This window comes from Halichoerus grypus, chromosome 2 (assembly GCF_964656455.1).
Source record: "Halichoerus grypus chromosome 2, mHalGry1.hap1.1, whole genome shotgun sequence".
In the NCBI taxonomy this organism is placed as follows: domain Eukaryota; kingdom Metazoa; phylum Chordata; class Mammalia; order Carnivora; family Phocidae; genus Halichoerus; species Halichoerus grypus.
In genome coordinates, this window is record NC_135713.1 from 208,305,069 (window position 1) to 208,326,264 (window position 21,196).

General features: G+C 61.8%; 2 protein-coding genes across 3 annotated transcripts; both read left to right on the forward strand.

Moving 5' to 3' along the window:
* The first annotated feature begins 2 nt into the window (after positions 1-2).
* On the forward strand, positions 3-14,611 carry HGS (hepatocyte growth factor-regulated tyrosine kinase substrate). 2 transcript variants are annotated; one of them, XM_036094091.2, is made up of 22 exons: positions 3-144; positions 1,681-1,765; positions 2,096-2,171; positions 2,544-2,636; positions 4,305-4,428; positions 5,644-5,696; positions 6,243-6,311; positions 6,976-7,100; positions 8,101-8,179; positions 8,246-8,344; positions 8,475-8,576; positions 9,124-9,162; positions 9,239-9,382; positions 9,478-9,537; positions 10,083-10,296; positions 10,669-10,841; positions 10,912-11,052; positions 11,137-11,314; positions 13,000-13,133; positions 13,209-13,328; positions 13,520-13,609; positions 13,953-14,611. In XM_036094091.2, the coding sequence occupies exons 1-22, from the start codon at positions 108-110 to the stop codon at positions 14,061-14,063; spliced, it is 2,346 nt and encodes a 781-aa protein (XP_035949984.1). In that variant the 5' UTR covers positions 3-107; the 3' UTR covers positions 14,064-14,611. The 2 variants fall into 2 exon arrangements, with proteins under 2 accessions (XP_035949984.1, XP_035949990.1); XM_036094097.2 differs by having other exon boundaries at positions 10,086-10,296.
* Positions 14,612-15,570: 959 nt separating this feature from the next.
* Positions 15,571-19,946, forward strand: MRPL12 (mitochondrial ribosomal protein L12). The gene is made up of 5 exons (XM_036094188.2): positions 15,571-16,108; positions 16,735-16,921; positions 17,082-17,168; positions 19,304-19,438; positions 19,566-19,946. Exons 1-5 carry the CDS (start codon positions 16,035-16,037, stop codon positions 19,680-19,682), a joined length of 600 nt encoding a protein of 199 aa, XP_035950081.1. The 5' UTR covers positions 15,571-16,034; the 3' UTR covers positions 19,683-19,946.
* The last annotated feature ends 1,250 nt before the right edge of the window (positions 19,947-21,196 follow it).

Below are 21,196 nucleotides of genomic sequence, written 5' to 3' on the forward strand. Positions count from 1 at the left end.
GTGACGCGCGCGTGCGCGCGCCCTAGGCAAAGGCGGAAGCGGAAGTCGGGGGCGCGCCGGTTCGCAGCGGAGAGCGCAGCGGCGTCGGGTCGGGGTCCGGGGTCGCCATGGGGCGCGGTAGCGGCACCTTCGAGCGTCTCCTAGGTAACGCGGCCCCCGCCCCTCGCGGCTGGCCAGCGTCCCGGGAGCAGAGCCGGGGGGCGGCCGCGAAGCGACCGGGGCCCCGGGGCCCGGGGTGTGGGTGGGCGCGCCGGCGGTGTAGGGACCTGGCAGTCCGGGGCGCTGGGCGCGGGCTCCGACCCAAGTGGGTGAGGGTCAGCAGAGGGGCTGGGCCCGCGCTCGCGGCGACCGTGCTCGAGGCTCTGCTCCTGTGCCGAGGCGGGCAGGTCCCCAGGGAAAGGATCCCCCCCCCCCCCCCCGGAGCCACAAGCCTGACTGAGCGGGCCACGAGTCCTGAGTCATGGAAACGGGTCACTTAGTCAAATAGATCCCCTCCCCCCAAAAAATTCTAGGTTGCAGGGGAACCGAGGTTTGGGGAACCGAGGGTGCCCCAAACTTTGGGCTCCAAAGGGTGGAACCAGTAGTGTCCTCCCGGGGACCTGCCAGGCTCTTTGAGCGGTGCTTCCCTGGGAGGCAGGCCAGCCCCGTGTCCCCACTGGCTCCCCCACTGGCTCCGGGAAGGCCCCGGTGGTTTAGGGAGGTGGTTTTTCTGTTTGTCAGACGTGGATAGCTGATCCTTTATGAGCTTTCTGGAGGTCACCAATTTTAGTAAGGGGAAGATGGATGTTTATGAGCATGCTCTCCACCCCCAATGCTACTGGGTGGGTTCTGTGTTTGCGGTGGGGGCTCTGGGTGCTCCAGTGGTTGGTCTGAGCCTGCCCTGCTTTTTCCTTGAACGTGGTTTTGGAGGAGACCTTATATGAGGCACCTTCCTTGTTCTGAGAACATGCATGCTGAGGGGTGGTTCAGCCCTCCAAAGATCAATCCAGAAGTTACTACCTGATCAGTACTATGTGTGGACGCACCTTATTAGACCCCCGGTGTGTCTCCAGGGAGGAGAGCCAGCAGGGCTGGGGGAGCAGAGCATAGTGTGTGTGGGCCAGCTGTGACGTGCAGAGAGCACAGGTGTTATTTGAAGAATACTTCCTGGAGGTCATTCCTGGCTTCATCCCACGAAACACTTGAAGCAGAAGACTGGAGTCCAGGCTGCATCTTCTCCAGCCTTGCCCCCGCTGAGATCTCATCGGACAGGTTAAACGTGGGGAAAACCAGGGACTCAGGGATGAGGTGGCAGAGTGCAGTGTGAAACCCCGCCTGGCTTGGCCCGGCAAGCTCTGTGACTTTGGGCAGTGACCTCACTTCTCTGCTTCGTTGTCTTTGTTGTGAAGACGATGGGAATAGGAGGTTGCTCAGGAGATTGTTTAAGAGTTCGGTGATCACATGAAGCGTTTGGATCACGTGTACGGCAGCTGTGCCGTTCGTATTTTTTAAGCTGTTTGCTTTTCTGGAAAGGATGGTACTCTCGTGATTATCGGGCATCAAGAGGATTTTCACGGGGTTTTCCATTCAGTCCAAATGTTTTAAATGGGAAGGAGGCGGTCCTTTCTCTGTTGCTGAGCTCTGGGGCCAACCAGGGAATCACAGAGGACAAGCTCCAGTAATGGTGTGTTTTTGCCGTAGACAAAGCAACCAGCCAGCTTCTGCTGGAGACCGACTGGGAGTCCATCCTGCAGATCTGTGACCTCATCCGCCAGGGGGACACACAGTAAGTGAGGAGGGTCTGTGCCTGCTCAGAAGCAAGGGGGTGGCAGCATGGCACTCCCAGCTTCCTTGGTGCCCACTGATGCTCCAGGATCCCGCAGTATCCTGCCCTGATGGACGTCGACCACATTAGGTCTTAGGAGGAGAGTTGAGTGGTCTCCACGCTGGGGTTTTGGGGATCTGGGGACAAGGAAAGGGTTTTCTCTGTATTGCTTGGAGGTACTTAATGTTTGCTTGGGGATTTTGAAGACCAAAGGGTGGCAGAGGTTTTCTCAACTTGGCTTTTAAGATGATATTTTTTTCTTTTTTCTTTTATCAACATTTCTTTTTTCAGAGCCAAATATGCCGTGAGTTCCATCAAAAAGAAAGTCAACGACAAGAATCCTCACGTGGCGTTGTACGCCCTGGAGGTAACTAGATCCCTGCACTCTGGCCACTTCAAGGGTTGCCGCCCCAGTGTCCAGACGGCAGAGACAGCGTGACCCTGGGGCCTTGCCCAGCTGCCTGGGGCGTGAGGGCAGGTAGGAGCAGCCCTGATGGAGGACAGTGCCTCAGCTGCCCCCCCTGAAGCTACAGACTCAGGGCCCTGAGGTTGACTCTGGTCTCTGTCCCTGGTGGTAAGAAATGGAGTTAGAAGGAGCACATACAGCGCTGGTTGCTGCCTGACTCAGAGCTGCCACGGGGACTCTCCTGATGGGCTAGGTTGCCCGAGGGGCCTGTCCAAGGCGGGTTCGCCCTGGCTGGACCGGGGGCTCGAGACTTCCCTTCCTTGGGTCCTGCAGGTCATGGAGTCTGTGGTGAAGAACTGCGGCCAGACTGTCCATGATGAGGTGGCCAACAAGCAGACCATGGAGGAGCTGAAGGAGCTGCTGAAGGTGGGCCCTGGGGGGGAGGACACAGTTACCCCGAGGCCGTGCCTGTGCCTTTCTGGGGCTCTGCTGGCCCCTGAGGCGGTGGCAGGGCCAGGCAGGACTGAGGACAGGAAGGTGGGTGTTGGTGGTCCCCGAACCTCCCAAATCCCGGCTCGATGATGTTGGGGCTTTACCGGAAACGAACCGGAGTGCTGTGCTGGGGATGCTGAGGAGACCCTGCTCCTCCTGGGGGGTCAGGGGAGGCTTCCCGGGGGCAGGGCTGGGAGTCTCCCCGGGTTGCAGAAAAGGAGGGGAAGGAGCTGTGCACGTGTGGGTGGCTGTGAGCAGAGGGTGCGGCCAGAGGCCTGGGGGGAGCCCCGAAGGGCGGCTGGGTGGGTCCCACGTGCAGAGCCAGGATTCTGAGCAGGGAGATGTGTGAGTCCGACGTGTTTATGGACGGAGGTTGGGGGGACACGACACAGCAGGGACACATTGGCGAGTGGGTTTCACACTCTGCATTTGTAGAGGGGGGACAGTCCTCCAGAGCCCCGAGAGATAATGCTGCACAGGCCACCATCCGTGGCCCCGCGGGCTGGCGCTGCCCACCTGCAGGGATTGTGATGTGGGTGGTGACACCAGCAGGTTGTGTGATGCAGAGAGGGTGGGACAGGGGTGCACCCGTCCCACAGGGGTGAGGCAACCGGGGCGGCGGCCAAGGAGCGGAGCCCCAGACACAGTCTCTGCTCCATTGGGGGGCGGGGCCACAGCTTCCTGGCCTGTGTGGGTGTCCGTGGCCTCACGTGGCTGAGAGCCCATCTGGGACCTGAGCTGGGCCCTGACTGGGGGCCCTGCATCCAGGCTGAAAGAGCAGAAGGGTCAGACCCTTCGCTTCTCGTGTCCCGCAATTGTGTCCTGTTTGTGCTGCATGTGGTCTAAGCCAGTCAGTCCCCCCTTGGAGAGGGAGGGTCACGATAGGAAAGGGGTCCACCGACTGGACACGGATCACAGGAAAGAACCAGAAGCCTAGTGAGTGAGTCTAGTTGGCATCTCCCCGGAGCAGCTTTCTCATCCTGCCATCTTCCTGAGCGTCCCCGGGAGAGCTCTAGGCACGTGACTGATGATGCTCTAAGCTGGTGGAAGCGGTGGCTCTGCCCATGGGGCGGCTCCTGGGGCGGCCGCCCCCTTGCCCCCCTGCCCCCGCCCACCTAGGCTGGCCGTGGCCAGAGGAAAGGCGGCCAGCTGCACATCGCTCCCTCAGCACGGGTCTGGTGGGCGCTGCCTGATGGAGCCTGGCATTTGCTGGAGCCACACCGGCTTAGACTCGGGGGCCCCTGACATTGACCAAGCTCCTAGGGGCAGGGAAGGAAGAAGCAGGTGGTTATAGGGTAGTGGGTCTGGGGAACCGGGCTTCGGGGCTTCCCCAGCTTTTCCCAGGGCATTAAAGAAAAGTCAGGCCCTGAGTGGGCACACCGCTGTGACAAGTTTGTCCTCAGGGACCGGGCTTCATGGAGGAGGGCTGGGCCTGGGTAATGGGTCCATGCATGGCTCTGGTGCCCCATGCGGGGGGCCCTCCCTGCCTCTGCCCACCCCACGTGGTCAGAGTGGTGCGGTCTTCCTGCAGCTTCCTCATGCTGAGACATCTCTGGTGTTCCATGTCTCTCATTCTCCTCCTCCGTTTTCGTTTCTATGCAGAGGCAGGTGGAAGTAAACGTCCGAAACAAGATTTTGTATCTGATCCAGGCCTGGGCTCATGCCTTCCGGAACGAGCCCAAGTACAAGGTGGTCCAGGACACGTACCAGATCATGAAGGTGGAAGGTGCGTTGGGTGGGGGCTGGGTGTGCACCCTGTGCGGGGCAGGGGGATAGCACCATACTGCATGACCGGCGGCGGTGGGAGCCTGCTCTGGGCTCTGGAGCCCCTGCCTTTCCCGACCTCACGCCCAGTCAGGGCAGGACAGGGGCATGTGGTGGACAACACACAAGTGAAAAGACTGAGCAGAGGAGCTAAGTCCAGAGTGTTGGGTCCTAGGAAGGAAGTAAAGCGGGGGCCCTCGCCTCTTGGGGGCTGATTTAGCGTGGGGGGTGGGAGGAGGCCTGGAGAGCAGGCAGCTCGTGTGCCAGACCTGAATGTGTAAACAAGCCAGCATCCTGTGGAGGACTCGCTTCTGAGGCCCCGGGGCCATCACAGACTGGGGACAAGGCACAGGAGGGACCAGCCTGCCAGAGCGGCTCAGGCGGGAGCTGGGGTGCCCCGAGAATGGCGGGAAATCCTGGGAGGGCTGTGACAGCTGGGGGACCTTTTCAAGGCCTCATCTGTGCTCCTCCCAGCTGCCACAGCGGCCACACAGATCTGCTGGGGCTTGGCGAGGAGGACAGCAGATTCAGACTGTAGTGCTCACGCTGGGGGGCGCGGGGGGGGCTGGGGCGGCTCCCGCCTGTGCAAAGGCCCTGAGATGAGGCGTGGAGCAGGGGCGGCATCTGGTGGCTACGGGCGGGTTGGACCTCATGGAGACTTGTGATGAAGGTTCTGTCCCTGTCAGTGAGCTGGTCTCAGTCCCTCAATCCTGGACGTTGGACATGGGATGGCGGGTGTATGCTCGCATTCACTTTCCTGGGGAGACAGCCCAAAGCTTCATGGAATTCTCAAGGAGCCTGTGCCTCCAAAAAGCTTGGGAATCTGTTTTAAGAGTCCTGAGAGGTACAGTTGGCTGGGGTGTGGGGCCAGGAGCCGGACAGCAGGTCCAGGGAGGATCTGTGAAGCCTCGATGGGGTGCGAATGAGGCCAGGCCCCATGCCCTGGGACGGGGCGGCCCGCTCACGCACCCGGGTGCCCTCGCCTGGTGCTGGGTCACTGAGCTTGCTGCCCGGGGCCTCTGGGCCTCCTTTTGTAGGTGTGCTTGGGGAGGTGGCTGCCCAGAGCTAGGACGTGGGTCCTGAAGGTCTCGGGGCAGACTGGGCAAGGACAGCTAAGGCTGTCAGGGCCCCGCATACCGGCGTGGCACTGGTGGTGACCGTGGTCTCCTTTCTCCAGGACACGTCTTCCCGGAGTTCAAGGAGAGCGACGCCATGTTTGCTGCAGAGAGAGTGAGTTCACGGGGTGCTGGCCATCTAGGAGTTCGGCTGCTTTTTTTTTTTAAGTTTATTTAAGTAATCTGTACAGCCAATATGGGGCTCAAACTCACGACCCCGAGATCGGGAGCCACAGGTTCTTCCAGCTGAACTGGCCGGGCGCTCTGGGAGTTCGGCTGCTTTGAGGAAGCAGAAGGGAAGTCCCGGGTCCCGGCTTGTGGGGAACATCGGTGGGTGAGCTGCCGTTTTGTCTCAAAAACAACACGTATGGGACATGCAGCCGTGCCTCCGGGGGCTCAGTTTGGAACGCAGCTCAAGGTCCCTTCACGCTGCGGCTGACGGGTTCGCGTAGTTAAGACAAATACCGACCCCGAGCTGCAGGGGCTCCTGCAGTCACACCTTCAGAAAGGAGAGTGTGTTTGGGGTGGGCTCCTGCCTCCCATCTGCAGACTGGGACCTCAGCCCCTGAGCCCACACTGGGGTCTTGTCCCCTTTGTGGGAAACAGGGATCTTGGCCGGGAAGGTGGAGGCCATGCGATCCTGACTCTGCCTGCCCCCCAGGCCCCCGACTGGGTGGATGCTGAGGAGTGCCACCGCTGCAGAGTGCAGTTCGGGGTGGTGACACGCAAGGTGAGTGTGCCTGCCCCAGGGCCGACTCCACCCCCACCCCGGCTGTCCCCAGGGGGCCACTGAACCCACTCAGGATCCTTTTTTTCTTGGCTATGGTCTCATGGTGCAAGGAGCAGTTCCAGCTCCTAGCTCCGTGGTGAGCAGGGTCATCAAGGGGTCCCGAGCCCGGTGGTCTGTGCCGTCTGACAAAGCTTGGGCGTGGGTGCACCCCCCTGGGGACAGGAACGCTGCAAGCTTGGGGCTGTGGGAGGCTCGGGTGTGTGTTGCCGGGGCCCGCAGCCCCCTGGCTGCCTCTCGAGGCTAACAGCCTGTGCACTCGGGCCCTCGAGCCGCCACGTCCCTCCCTCCTGAAGCACAGACCACGATGGTGGAGGCTGAGGCCAGGGCTTCTGAGCAGACTCCCTGGACCTCTGTCAGCACAACCTCTTCTCTCCAAGCAACTCATGCGTGGTTCTTAGGAACTTTTGTTTTTAATTTGACTTCTTTCCCCCAAACGGTGGCTGCAGTTGAGAGCCTGGAAACGTGCCATTTCCCTAGGGTTTTTGTGGCCTCGCAGGCCTGCCGTCTGCCCACCCTGGGGGCCCGGCCTGGCGGCGTCTGCGGCGGGCAGTGGTGGGCAGGGGGGGCGCGAGGGGGCCGCGGCCTGACCCGCTCCATATTGCAGCACCACTGCCGGGCGTGCGGTCAGATTTTCTGCGGCAAGTGCTCCTCCAAGTGCTCCACCATCCCCAAGTTCGGCATCGAGAAGGAGGTGCGCGTGTGCGAGCCCTGCTATGAGCAGCTGAACAGGTGGGTGCCCTGCTGGGGGCCCTGGGGGCCCGGGTGTGCTCCCTGAAGCCGGGCTGCTGCTCCTGGCCGTCTGGGGGCAGGGTTGGGACCTGCCAGCCAGCTGCTGGGGGTTGTTGTTTGGTTTGTCTGATTTTTAACTTCTTAGCTTGGAAGTAAAACTTAGAGAAAAGATGCAGGCGTGGGAAGCAGACCCTGCGGGGTGCGGCCTCCTCCCGGGTCCCTCGGTGTTGACACGGCCTTGTGGGCGATTGGCTCAAGCGCATGGTCTTCCTTCCCCATCTGCACGGGTGTTCCCGCGTATCTTGTTCATTCTGAAGCTCTGAGAGTGAGCTGCGGGTACCCCGTCCCCGAACCCGCCGTGTGCATTTCCCAAGAAGCGTGTACTCCTGAGAGCACAGCAGAGCTGTCCGGCCAGGACACGTGATGTATGCTTTGTGTTTCCGTCTGGTTCCAGCGAGTCCCAGTCATGTCCTGCGGCAGTCTTGCCCCCGCCAGGCCCGCCCAGGCCCCCGGCACACGGCAGGTGGCTGTCACTGCACTCCCGTGACCCAGATCTCCATGCAGCCTCTTTGTCCCGACGTGTGCGTTTCTCAGGGGCCTGGGCTGGTGTGGCGCCCCCCTTGGTTTGGGTCTGGGGCCTTGTGGTTAGAGTCAGGTTGTGCGTTCCCAGGATGAGGCTGTCCCTCTCCGTGCAGCCGCTCTGGGGGCCCGTGCTGTCCGGCTCCCAGTGTCAGCAATGGGAACTCCTCCCTCGGTTAGGTGGTGCCTCCAGGCCGCTCCCCTGGAAAGTTCCTTTCCCATGGTTGAACCTTATTTCCAGGAGAGGGGGCTGGGGCTTAGGCCAGGTGACCTGCCTGGGGTCCCGCGTCCCAGAGGCGACAGAGCTGCTTTGAGGGACCAGTTTTTCTCCAGAGCGTGGCCTGTGGCACTGTCGTCGTTCTGTGGGGATGCTGGGGGCCGGGGGATGGTGCTCAGCCACCCAGTGTCCTCTCGCTTCCAGGAAAGCAGAAGGAAAGGCGTCGTCCACAACGGAGCTGCCCCCGGAGTACCTGACCAGCCCCCTGTCCCAGCAATCCCAGGTACTGGCCCTGGGTCCCTGGGGGTGCCTTGTCCCCAGGCCCTGCTCACAGCCTGTCTGTTCCTAGCTGCCCCCCAAGCGGGATGAGACGGCCCTGCAGGAGGAGGAGGACCTGCAGCTGGCCCTGGCTCTGTCACAGTCGGAAGCTGAGGAGAAGGAGAGGATGGTGAGCTGGAGGGGAGCTCCCCTGGGCCAGGTGCGCCGGGCTTGGGGGGTGCGCCGAGATGTTTGGGGAGGGCAGAGGAGTGTTGTAGGTCAGCCCCCTTGCACCGGGACCCTTCCTGCCTCTCCCGCAGAGACAGAAGTCCGCATATGCCGCTGCCACGTACCCCAAGGCAGAGCCCGTGCCCGTGGCCTCGTCGGCGCCCCCGGCCAGCAGCCTGTACTCTTCGCCTGTGGTGAGCACCCTCCCGGCCTGGGCCACACTTCGGTGCAGGAGGGTGGGAGGGCTGCCCCAGAAAGGATGGCCTGATGAAGCTGGGGAAGGTGAAGGTCCAGCCTGGCCTTCCCCAGCCCTCCGCTCCAGGTCGGGGTTCTCTGTAGGGGAGGATGACACTGGGAAGGTTGGAGACCTCCCCAGAGTGAGAGGAGGCGGGCAAACCCTGGGCTCGAAGGTGGCCTGCCTTTTTCTGGCCTCAGTCCTCTCTGTAAATAAGGGGGTGGGTGGCAGGTGAGACAGAAGGTTTAGGAAGTCATGGCGAGCTCTGCGGGGTCTGGGTGGGGCCGGGTGGCTGAGGGCCTAAGAACAATCCACCGTTGGGACCAGAGGTGTGGTTGCCAGGAAGGCTGGCGGGATACTGCCCTGCGCCTTGTTCAGAGACTGGCCAGCGCCTGGGGTCCACTGTCACCGTGGTGGCATCCCAGCCTCCCGAGCGACGGCCTGGGAGGAGCTGGGCACATGTTTGAGCCCATGGGTCACTGCTGCTCTGGTCTGTGTCTCCCCAGACCTCGTCGGCGCCGCTGGCTGAGGACATCGACCCCGAGGTGAGGGTGCCCCCACGTGCAGTGCTTTCCCCTGCTGCTCCCTGGCCCTTGGGAGTGACCCTTGCTGTGTGCGCAGCTCGCCCGGTACCTCAACCGGAACTACTGGGAGAAGAAGCAGGAGGAGGCCCGCAAGAGCCCTACCCCGTCCGCACCCGCGCCCCTGACGGAGCCGGCCGCCCCGCCCGTGGAGGGGCATGCAGTCCCCGCCAACGCGCTGGAGGTGCACTGCTCTCAGCACTCCTGGCCCACAGTCCTGTTTGGGGGGGGGCCTGGGACAGGCCGGATGATCCCCTCACTCTCTCTGTCCTCTTCTAGACTCCCCTCCCGGAGCCAGACTCTCAGCCCATAGCTCCCTCCGGCGGCCCCTTTGGTGAGGTAAGCTGTGGTTCCCTCATGGGCCCCGCACAGGCAGCTCTCCTGATGGGGCTGAGCCCTGCCCACAGCGACCTCCCAGGGGCAAGCCATTCCAGCCCAGAACTCTCGATGGAACATCTCTGGGTTGGCTGGCTGTGGTCCACAACTTGGCCACTTGCTGCCTAGAATGGATCGGAATATCCTAGGGCAGCCCAGAATCACCTGGATGAGTCCTTGTTCTGTCCTGGGGTTTCTGGGCTCTGTTGGTCATTGGACTGAAAGACCGGGGCCTCTTTGAGGGAGGCAGGTCCCCTGCAGGGTAGGGGCAGAGGGGCTGTGAGCCAGGCTGCCCGAGCTCCAACCAGCTCTGTCCTGGCCAGCGCCACGCCCAAATGCAAGAGTTAAGCCTCCTCGGGCCTCAGTGTTTGCATTTGTCAAAGGGTGCCCCCTCATAGCACCACTGGGAGGATCGAGTCCTGCGCAGAAAGCCCAGGGCTCAGTGTCTGGAGTGGTGGGTGGTGCCCTGCCCAAGGGGCTGCTCCGCAAGAGCCCCCACCTGCCTCCAGCAGCAGTACCAGAACGGGGAGTCGGAGGAGAGCCACGCGCAGTTCCTGAAGGCCCTGCAGAATGCCGTCACCACCTTCGTCAACCGCATGAAGAGCAACCACGTGCGGGGCCGCAGCATCACCAACGACTCGGCCGTGCTGTCCCTCTTCCAGTCCATCAACAGCATGCACCCCCAGCTGCTGGAGCTGCTCAACCAGCTGGACGAGCGCAGGCGTAGGTGCCACGGTGCCCGGGGGGCCCTCGGCGTGGTGTCGTGTGAGCATCTGTGCTGGCCGCTCGCTGTGGGCACGGAGAAGGGCCTCGGTGGGACTACCCCGAGGGCGGCAGCTTCTCAAGAGTCCTTCTCTGGGCCGTGGGCAACGCGGGAGGTGGTCTCTGCGATGCGAAATGTCCCACTAAGCATAGGACCATCGGCTCCAGGAAGAATCCCACCCCCAGCCTGACCCTGGGAGCCTAGATGCCCGCTGTGCCCTGCAGACAGGCGCTTGGCTGGGTGAGGGCAGGCCTGGTGGCCAGAGCCCGGCCCTGGGCAGCCAGTGCTTCCCTCCCACGCCCCGCGCTCCTGGCACTGCCCTCTCCCCTCAGTATACTACGAGGGGCTGCAGGACAAGTTGGCGCAGATCCGCGATGCCCGGGGGGCACTCAGCGCCCTGCGGGAGGAGCACCGGGAGAAGCTTCGCCGGGCAGCTGAAGAAGCCGAGCGCCAGCGCCAGATCCAGCTGGCCCAGAAGCTGGAGATCATGCGGCAGAAAAAGCAGGTGTGGTGGCCGGCCCCACCTGGGGGGTGCCGCGGTCGTGGACAGGCCTGACGGTGCCCTGTGCCCACAGGAGTACCTGGAGGTGCAGCGGCAGCTGGCCATCCAGCGCCTGCAGGAGCAGGAGAAGGAGCGGCAGCTGCGCCTGGAGCAGCAGAAGCAGACCATCCAGATGCGTGCCCAAATGCCCGCCTTCTCCCTGCCCTACGCCCAGGCACGCACCCACCCCGGGCCCACCCCTAGCCAGGGGCTGCGGCCACCGAGGACTGCCGTGACCGCCGTCTCTCTTTGTCCCCAGCTCCAGGCCATGCCCGCGGCCGGGGGCGTGCTGTACCAGCCCTCGGGCCCAACAAGCTTCCCGGGCACCTTCAGCCCCGCAGGCTCAGTGGAGGGCTCCCCCATGCACACGGTGTACATGAGCCAGCCGGCCCCCGCCGCCAGCAGCCCCTACCCCAGCATGCCTGGGGCCGGAGCAGGTAATGGGGTGGGCGCAGGTGTCCAGCAGCCAAGATGAGCTCCAGGCTACTATTTTTTCCTTTGTTTTTATTTCGCTGTAATTTCAGTTTTACAGAAAAGTTAAACGGTACAAAGGGTTTCTAGATTTCCCAAACAATGTTTCATTACATTTGCACTCTCCCTTCATACGTGCAGCCGTGTGTGCGCGCACATACGTGGACTTTTTTCCCTGAATCTTTTTTTTTTTTAAGATCTTATTTATTTGAGAGAGAGAGGGAGAGAGGAAACACAAGCAGGGGGAGTGGGAGAGGGAGAAACAGGCTCCCCACTGAGCAGGGAGCCCGATGTGGGGCTCGATCCCAGGACCCTGGGACCATGACCTGAGCTGAAGGCAGACGCTTAACGACTGAGCCACCCAGGCGCCCTCCCTGAACCTTTTTAGAGTGGGTGGCGGCTACGACGCCCTTTGCTGCTAGCGCGGTCAGCGTGTGACCTCACCTGTCGCCGGGTTCAGCTCTCCCACACCGTCCCAGTAACACCCCTTGTGCAGACAGGAAGCCCCATGGCTGTTGTCTTTAACTGTTTGGCTGCTTTTCATCTTTGATCGAGAACGTTCTTTCTCTGCCTTTGTGTTCATGACACTCCTCAAAGAGCACTGGTCTGCTGTCTTGCAGACCAGCCCTCACTGGGTCGTGTCTGGTCTTCGTGGCTGGGTTTTGACCGGCCATCCTGGGCGCTGGAGTGTTCAGCAGGAGGGCACAGCCGGCTGCTGGCCCGAGGCGTGCAGGCGGCCTCCCGGGGTTCCTGCGAGGGCCTGGCCGTCCGGTGGCAGCAACCACTCAGTCGGGACGAGACTTGCACACATCCTTGTTCTTCCTCAGTTGTCACCTGCTAGCTTTAGAGTCTTCTCCGTCGTGTCTGAGGCTGTCATAACGTTTGTCACCCAGTGACTTTTTCATCTCGTTCCTCTCTTGTGGGTCCGTTATTTTTTCACTGTAAGGAAGCACTTTTCCTTCTCTTTACTCTTTCGTCATTTACATCCACATGGACCCATTTTATTCAAATTTCACAATTGGTTTCACGGCTCAGATGGTCCCAGGTGTGGCCGGCTCCTGGGCCATCTACCCACATTCTGTGTTCACATTGTCGCTGCTCAGCCCTGGAGGCAGCCCCTGTCCAGGGAGCCGCTGGTCCTGGAAGTGGGGGTTGTTCAGCACCTGGGGCCCGGGTGTGCTTTGCGTGCCAGGCCCTCGCGGCAGCCCGCGAGGACGTGTACGCACACACAAGGCTCGTCTGCGGACGGCAGACCTGGGCTCGGTGATCCGGCACGGGGCTTCCTCCCCTCTCCGTGCCTGTATCCTCCCCACATTGGCTGCTCTGTTCGTTCCTGGAGTACACAGAAAGTGGTTTCGGGAAAGCCAGCCCGAGCCCCTGGGGAGAGGTCCTCCTGACTGGGCTCACTAGGTCTGTAGTCCTCTGTCTTCAGGCCCTGAGTTTCAGAAGGTGCGAGAGCTCGTTTCCCCCGCCCCTCCCGTGCCGTCCTGTTACACCCCGTCGATAGTTTGGTTCATTTCTTCTGATTGCATTCAGCACTAGAGCTTCTCTCCCATCCTTGTTTTCTTTTCCTTTTGTGAGAATGTGAAATGTGAACTTGGTTCCAGAAATCACTCTGCAGGGTAGTGAGCTTGCTCCTCTCCCTCCGTAGATCCCAGCATGGTGAGCGCCTATATGTACCCAGCAGGGGCCACCGGGGCGCAGGCAGCGCCCCAGGGCCCCACCGGGCCCACCGCCAGCCCCGCCTACTCGTCCTACCAGCCTACTCCGACACAGGGCTATCAGGTAGGCGGGCAGGGCCGGCTCCCTTCCCCAGCGAGGGCCCGCAGCCCTTCTCCCATCACACACTTCCCTCCACAGAACGTGGCCTCCCAGGCCCCCCAGAGCCTCCCGGCCATGTCCCAGCCTCCGCAGTCCGGCGCCATGGGCTACATGGGGACTCAGTCGGTGTCCATGGGTTATCAGCCTTACGGCATGCAGGTGAGAGACCGCGTGCGGTGTCCACGTGGAAAAGAGGCTGGGGGAGGGCTGGGCAGGCCCTGGCCTCCTGCCCATCCCCCCTCCCCACCGGGAGGCTCTCCTAGCTGGTGGGCATTTGATTTTCCAAGTCAGAAACGCTCCTGTATTGGCATACAGGGCTCCTTCACGTGGGGTTCGCTTCATTTTCACAGAGTCTCATGAGCACCCTCCCCAGCCAGGACGCACCTCTGCCGCCCCCGCAGCAGCCCTACATCGCGGGGCAGCAGCCTATGTACCAGCAGGTGAGCGCCTCCCGGGGCTGCCGGCGGCTCGGCTCGAGGACGATGGTGGGGCTGTCCTGGGAGGAGCCCGTGCACATGCAGCCACGCACACAGATGTCCAGACCATGCGTGTGCTCAGCCCCGTGGACACTGGTCGGGAACTCCTGGGGTCTCCGTTGGGGCAGGACGAGAACAGGGAACCCACGACAAGCTGGGAGGAGGGAGGCCTGGCGTGGACTGGGCTTTGCCAGGACTGAGCACTAACTAAGGCCGAGACCAGGGTGGAGCGTTCTAGAGAGAAGCTGTTGGGGGGAAGGCCGGGGTCTGGGGAAGGAGGACTGATGGTTCCTGTGCCTTCCCCCAGATGGCGCCCTCCGGGGGACCCCCCCAACAGCCACCCCCCGTGGCCCAGCCGCCACCTGCACAGGGCCCTCCGGCGCAGGGCAGTGAAGCCCAGCTCATCTCGTTTGACTGACCGCAGCCGGGAGCGCGCCATCCAGAACACTACAGTTCTCTGAACCACCGCCTCCGTCTCTAACTAGCATCGTCCTGCCTCGCTCTCCTCTTACTGCCATGTAGTGTCCCTGCTGCGTGCAGGGGGTGGCCCTTCACCCTGGCCCCCGCCCTCTGTCCTCTCCCGCGGACTCCTCATGCCCCCGGGCCGCACCCTCCTCCCCATCTCCCTGAGTTGGTCTCGGACTTCTTTCCCCAGGGCTGGGCCTCGGAGGGTGGGAGGGAAGGATCTTCGAGAGGGAGCCTTCAGGCCCTGTGTGTCAGGTCCTGTGAGGGCTGGCTGGAGTGGGCCCCCCATCTGCACCCGGGAGACCGCACGGCCTGTGGTCTGACATGTGTGCGTGCTTTCCAGAGCCCTCTGGCGTGGCCCCCTGCGGTCAGCATGCACTCTTGGCCCTCACGGGAGGGTGGGGGCTCGTCGCCAGCTTCTCTGCTTCTGAGCTGCCATCTCATCCAGTGCCCTGAGTAGACGGAATGGAACACTGATAATAAAATGTCTTTCGACAAGTATCGGTGTCTGTTCAGAAGGAAGGTGGTGGGCAGTTGGTGCAGCTCTGGACAGGGGCGAGTAGGCACATGCCTGTGGGCCAGCCTGTCCTGAACCAAGCCTGGTTCCACGGTCGGTGTCGAGGGGTGGGCACTGCTCTGGCAGCAGCTGCAGATCTGAGCCTTCCCTGAGACAGCACATGGAGCTGTGCCCTTGGGGAGCCCAGCAGCGTCCTCCCCATCTGGCCCTGCTCTACCCTGACTCCTCGAAGACTTGCAACGCCCGAGGATGAGTGTGATTCTCCACCAGAGCCTGGAAGAAAGTCCTTATCATAGTGTAGACTCAGCCCCTCGTAACCAGAGTTCAGAACATTTCACACACTTTAAAGATCTCGTAGGTGACCCCAGCATTAGTTCTTCTGTGAAGAAATGGACTAGTTTACTAGGCAGAGAGGCTCTCTGAGCTCAGGCCAAAGGCAGGGCCAGGACAGCAGAAGGTGGCCAGGCAGAGGACGGCTCTGCCCTCTCGATTTGATGTAACAAGCGCTGCTCCGTGCCCGGCTCTGGAGCAGCAGAGGCTGAAGCCTGTAAAGAGCAAAGACCCAGGAGCCTCACGGCGGATGTCGTCAGCGGGGCCGGGGAGGCACCCCCGTGCACAACGGAAAGGCAGGCGTTCAGGCAGCTGGACACAGAGCCAGGGCTGCTAAGTTCTCTTCTCCCAGGCGAACCGCTAGCCCTCCCGCCCGCGACCCTTCCCGGCTCAATCACAACCCTCAGCCACGCCGTCGGCGGAGAATCCCGAGTTCAACCGCCCAGACGCGCGGGCCCAGGACGCGGGCCTCGCTCCCGGGGCGGCACGGACCGGCAGAACACGTGCCCCGCGCTGGCGCGAGAGGCAGCCCTCCAGCGGGAGGAGGGAAGCGAGGAGAAGGCTGCCCAGAGGGCGGCGGGAGCTCTCGGCGCCAGGGGAGCCCAGGCGCGGGCGGCCAGGGAGGGCGTCACGAGCCGGAACCGCTGTCGGCCGGCGCAAGGCTTCGGCAGGTGTCGGGGAGTAGGGGTCACTGCACTGTCGCCCCGGCCGGCACCGCCTCCCCAAGCCTCGGCCTTCTCTGGCCTTCGTTCGCCTAGCGAGGACGGGGCCCCAACAACTCAGCGACCTGCCCCAGGGGCCCGACCCCGACTCCCGGCCGCCACCAACGAGCCTCTGCGCCTGCGCGGCTCGCCGTCTTGTGGGTAATCTCTGGGAGCGAGAGGAAGCCAGCGCTAGAGCGTCCGCTCCAACTCGTTTCCCCGGCGGCCTCCTGGGCTAGAGCGTCCTGACACAGCTCGAATGCTCGGCGGCCCCGGCGGCTAGAGCGGCCTTACTCAGCTCGTATGCTCGGCGGTCCCGGCGGCTAGAGCGTCCTCCTCCTGGGGAGCCGCGTGTGACCTTCCCGCCCGCGGACCGATGCTGCTGGCGGCCGCTCGCCCCCTTTGGGGGCCGTGTCTCGGGCTTCAGGGAGCTGCGCTCCGTCTCGCCAGGTACCGCGGTCAGCCGAGGGCTGGAGGGTGGCAGGGTCGGGGCCCGAGGCCGGCAACTGAGGGTGCAGGTTGGGGGCGGCGTCCGCGCGCGGCAGGCGGGATGTCACCCCGACTCGTCGGGTCCCGGCGCAGGTGGGCGTCACGAGGGCCCCCCCCACTCCGCCGACTCCTTACCCCCGCGGGCTGCTGAGTGTGCTAGGGGTGGCCTCAGATGACCGTGCACATGTCCCTGCCCCTCCCCGGGCCTCAGTTTCCCCCGCAGCCCCAATGACGTGGTAGGGCTTCCGTCAGTGGGTCCGGCGTTGTGCCGCCCGAGGGCCCCAGATTCTGAGAGGCTTAGTGTAGCAAAATGCATTCAAGTTACTGTCCTGCTCCCTTGGGCCGATAGTTTTTTCGACCCGGAAGCTAACGTTGTGGGTAGCATGTCTGCACGTACTCGCGTGGATTTCTAAGGCTCGTTGAAGAATTTAAGGTAGCTGGGAAATCCCCTTATCCTCGTGGACCCTGGAATCTGAGAACCCCCGGGTTGGGACCAAGGAGCTAGACCTGAGCTCATAGTGCCTACCCGCCTGGGCTGTGTCACCCGCTTGTGCCAGTCTGACAGCCTTGTTTGAATGGGGGGCTAGGAAACAGGTGCCCCATGTCTGCGCTGTGCGGCTGATGAGATGTGGCGGCCATCGAATGGGGGAGGCCCTCGCCGGTGCACCCCTGGATAACGCGCCCAAGGAGTATCCCCCCAAGATCCAGCAGCTTGTCCAGGACATCGCCAGCCTCACACTCCTGGAGATCTCAGATCTCAACGAGCTTCTGAAGGTATCACAAGCCCAGGCCTGTGTCTTGTTCTTGGTATATTTGGGGAGCGCAGTAAATTGTCCGAAGCGTGCTCCCTGAGTATGAGGACTGTGCCAGCCTTGTGTGGGTGTCTTCGAACGTGACGGGCAGCTACTGAGACTGCTCTCCCTTCTCCCTGCAGAAAACACTGAAGATCCAGGATGTTGGACTCATGCCGATGGGCGGCACGATGCCCGGAGCTGCCCCTGCCGCAGCAGCACCCCCCGAGGTGGGCGCAGGCCAGGGTCCCGTGCAAAAAGGTTCTCCTCTGGTGCCACCACGTCACGTGGCCGGATTTCTCTCATTGTCCCTCATCTCGAGCCTGCATCAGCCAACACATCCCGCAAAGCTGTGTGTGCTGGCTGTGGGCCACCTGCAGCCTCCGTGGGACCACCTTCCTGCCGAGGATGTGCAGATCCCTGCCCACGTGGAGACCATGTTTCTGGTGGAGGGAAATTGGCGATAAACCAAATAAGAAGAAAAAGAAAAATTTTATTGAATAGCGGAACATGATAAGTGATGTGGGAAAAACGTAGGGAAGAAGCTTAAGGGGAGGGGAGGGTTACAATTTCCAGGGAGGCCACAATAAGGAGGTGGCAGTGTGGGGGAGATTTGAGGAATACAGGAAGAGAGCAGGGCATTCCCAGCAGAGGGCCGGCGGGCACGAGAGCCGTGGGGCATGGCCAGGGCTGGAGCAGAGGTGGGGCAATGGGCAGGTTTCGTCTCCGCGACGAAACCAGCCGACCTGAAGCCATGCGCTAGTTTGTTATGGTTTTTGTTTGTTTCTGGTTTGGTGGGAGGCTGTTGCACTTTCTGTTGGGAAAATTCCAAAGTTATCGACAAGTACAAAGAACAACCTGTGTATGTATCACCCGGTGTCCATGACGATTAAGGTTTTGCCGTGTTTACTTCGCTTGTCCCTTGAAGCTTAAGGCACGTGTGTGGTCTGTCCTTTCTCTGTGTGCTCCAGCACATATCTCTTTTTTTTTTTTTTTTTAAAGATTTTATTTATTTGACAGAGACACAGCGAGAGAGGGAACACAAGCAGTGGGGAGTGGCAGAGGGAGAAGCAGGCTTCCCGCCGAGCGGGGAGCCCGACGTGGGGCTCGATCCCAGGACGCTATGACCTGAGCCGAAGGCAGACGCTTAACGACTGAGCCACCCAGGCGCCCCTCCAGCACATATCTCTAAACACAGGTGTTTTCTTAACGTAGCCACGAGCTATTTGTACGACCAACGTCATTAACAGTGATTTTCTCGCTCAGTCTGTTCAGATTTAGCTAATGGTCCCAGACTTTTTAGCAGTTGGTTTACCCCAGTCTAAGCACTGTGTGTTGCATGTGGTCACTGGGTCTCTGCAGTCTGGCTCCCGTCCTCAGTCCCCTTTCCCTGGCCATCCCTTACTACGGAATCCAGGTCAGGGGTCCTGTGGGGTGTCCCACGTCCCAGATGTGTCTGATGGTTCCAGTGGTATCAGCTCCACTCCCCCATCTGCTGGGAACTGGTAGCTTCACAGGCTGGTGAGATTCAGGCTGAACATTTGGGGCAAAGGAGAGATGGAGTTCCTCTGAACTTCATTGTGGAAACTGGAACACTTCTGAGAATGAAGGGATACTGTCAATAATTGGGGGGCAGGGGGCGCCTGGGTGGCTCAGTTGGTTAAGCGTCTGCCTTCACTCAGGTCATGATCCTAGAGTCCCAGGATTGAGCCCCACATCGGGCTCCCTGCTCCGCGGGAAGCCTGCTTCTCCCTCTCCCTTTGCTGCTTCCCCTGTGCTCTCTATCAAAAATAAAATCTTTAAAAAAATAATAATAATTGGGGAGCAGATCTAAAGCAGGACTGCCCCAAGCTGCCGGGCCACATGGCCCCTGCCCCATGGGGGTGCTGTGTCTTCAGCTGTGACAGCTCTATCGGCCTCGTCCTCCCGTCGTCGGTCACTCGGCGAAGGTGGGGCTGCGGCTGCCTGTCTGTCATCCACACGCGATTCGGGGCTTGGCTGAGGATGACAAGGGCACTGCTTTCCTGAAACGCTGTTGGATAAGAGCTGTCGGTGTCAGTCTGCCTGTCCCACGATTACAGCTTTGAAGGGAAAGGGAACTTGAGCGGGTGGATGAGGGGAGGCAGATTCAGAACCGCCTCTGGGGAGAAGGCAGCGTTCTGGCCAGGGAGCCAGGTCTCAGCTGGGGAGCGTGGGAGGGAGGGAGGCTCCAGGCGGTCAGCCCCGAGCCCAGCAGGCCTGGTGCGCCTCCGGCTGGAGCTGCAGGCCTGGCTGGCCTCGCTTTGGGGCGTGGGGGTGACAGGACAGGGTGGCCCAGGAGCGGATGTGCCCACTTCGCCCCGTGCTTCGTCTCTCCCTCTCCCAGGTGGCAGAAGAAGACATCCCCACACAGAAAGAACAGACACATTTCACTGTGCGCCTAACAGAGGCAAAGCCCGTGGACAAAGTGAAGCTGATCAAGGAAATCAAGAACTACGTCCAGGGCATAAACCTCGTCCAGGTGAGCTCCGTGCCTCACGGGCCTCTCCCTGCTGTCCCCACCACGCGAGCGGTTCTGGGACTGGCCCCTTCTGGGGCAGGTGGGTTGCGGCCACCCAGGCCCCATTCCTGACTTTGCTGTGTGGCAGGCAAAGAAGCTGGTGGAGTCCCTGCCCCAGGAGATCAAGGCCAACGTCGCCAAGGCTGAGGCGGAGAAGATCAAGGCAGCCCTGGAGGCGGCGGGCGGCACCGTGGTTCTGGAGTAGGCCGCTCTGAGGACTGGTGGACAAGGGTCCCTGGGACCCGGGCGAGGCGCCCCCGACTGGGACCCGCTGGTGGGAGCAGCCTCCGAACAGAACTACAGCACTGGCACCCCTGGGCCAATTCCGTTCTGGGACGGGCGGATGGACCTGCTGAGCCTGGGGGCGCGGCTCCTGCGTGAGCACCAGGGAGACGGACTCTAGAACATACCGCGGTCAACATGCACCCCCTGGTGGCCACTGAGAAAAATACATTGTTTGGGCGCCGTGCGTGCAGAGTGGTGTGTCTGGGTGGGCTTCCAGGTGGGTGGTGGGGAGCCGGCTAGGGTAGCCCCCTCATTCCCCAGTGGGATGTGTGGGGGTCGGCCAGCAACCTTTGGGTCCTTTGTGTGCAGGGGCCTGACCTCCCAGGGCTGGTGGCAGCACACCGGGGGTGTGGGCAGCGCCCGTCCTGCTGGGGTGGCAGCAGCTGGCTGATGCCAGATCATCACCGGCAGGTGGGTGTGGGGCACCTGTGGTCTTTAGCAGACTGAGGTGAGCGGTGAGGCATGTGCCTGAGAATGGCAGGCCCCCGTGTCCACTCCTGGCCACGTTGGAAGAATGCAAGGACAGGGCTGTGGGACCAGAGAGGACATTGCGTCTAGGATAGAACCCCCTCAGGACAGGCCTGGGGAGCTGCTGTGCTCCCAGGGGGGCATGCCCAGCACCCAGAGAGTATGCTTCCTGCTGGACTCCTTGTAAGGCTGCTCCCTGACCCAGAGAGCCCCACTGGCCAAGTCTGTGGCCGGGACAGTCCCAGAGGATTAATGATTCACCATCAGCAGATCTCTGGGCATGCCCTCCCTCAACAGGTGACTACTGGGCCACCTGGGCGGGTACGGCTGGCCCAGTATCCTGTTGACCCAACTGCCTTTTCCTGGGGGAAGGGAGTGGTCTGAACTCAGGGACAGTCCTCAGTCTCAGCCTTCTGCAGGTCACCTACAGAGTCCGCTCATTCTCTGAGCCCCTTTGTCTTTCCAGGGGAATTGGGGTGATGATGAGGACTTCCTTTCTCCCCTTTCCTCTTCCTGGGGTGATGGGACCTCCTGCTCCATGCTGGACGTCCTGGGGGTGGCTGCTCAAAAGTGCAGGTGATGCTGTACCTCAGGGCCATCAGGCTGTCAGGCCATCCCCATTCTGCCTACCTTCCACCAGGCTAGGACAGTGCTTGGATGGTGATCGCTTGGTGCCCCCACCTGACCTCACAGTCCCTGGTGGTCCTACTCCCTCATCCCCCCCAGCTCCAGTGTTGACCTGCTCTGGTCTGCAGTTGGCCAATAAAGTGTCTCCGACCTGGCAGTAGGTGGGGTGTGCCCTGAGTCCCTGGAGGCCACTCGGCCTTGGCCCCTGAGCTCAGCAGGGGAAGTAGAAGTAGGTCTGCTGTGCTTCCTGAATTGTGCTGATGGCGCCCACACGTGAAACCTTACAGGTCCTGGTAGGAGTTAGCATACTGGGTCTTTGTCCAGGCGAATGAAACACGG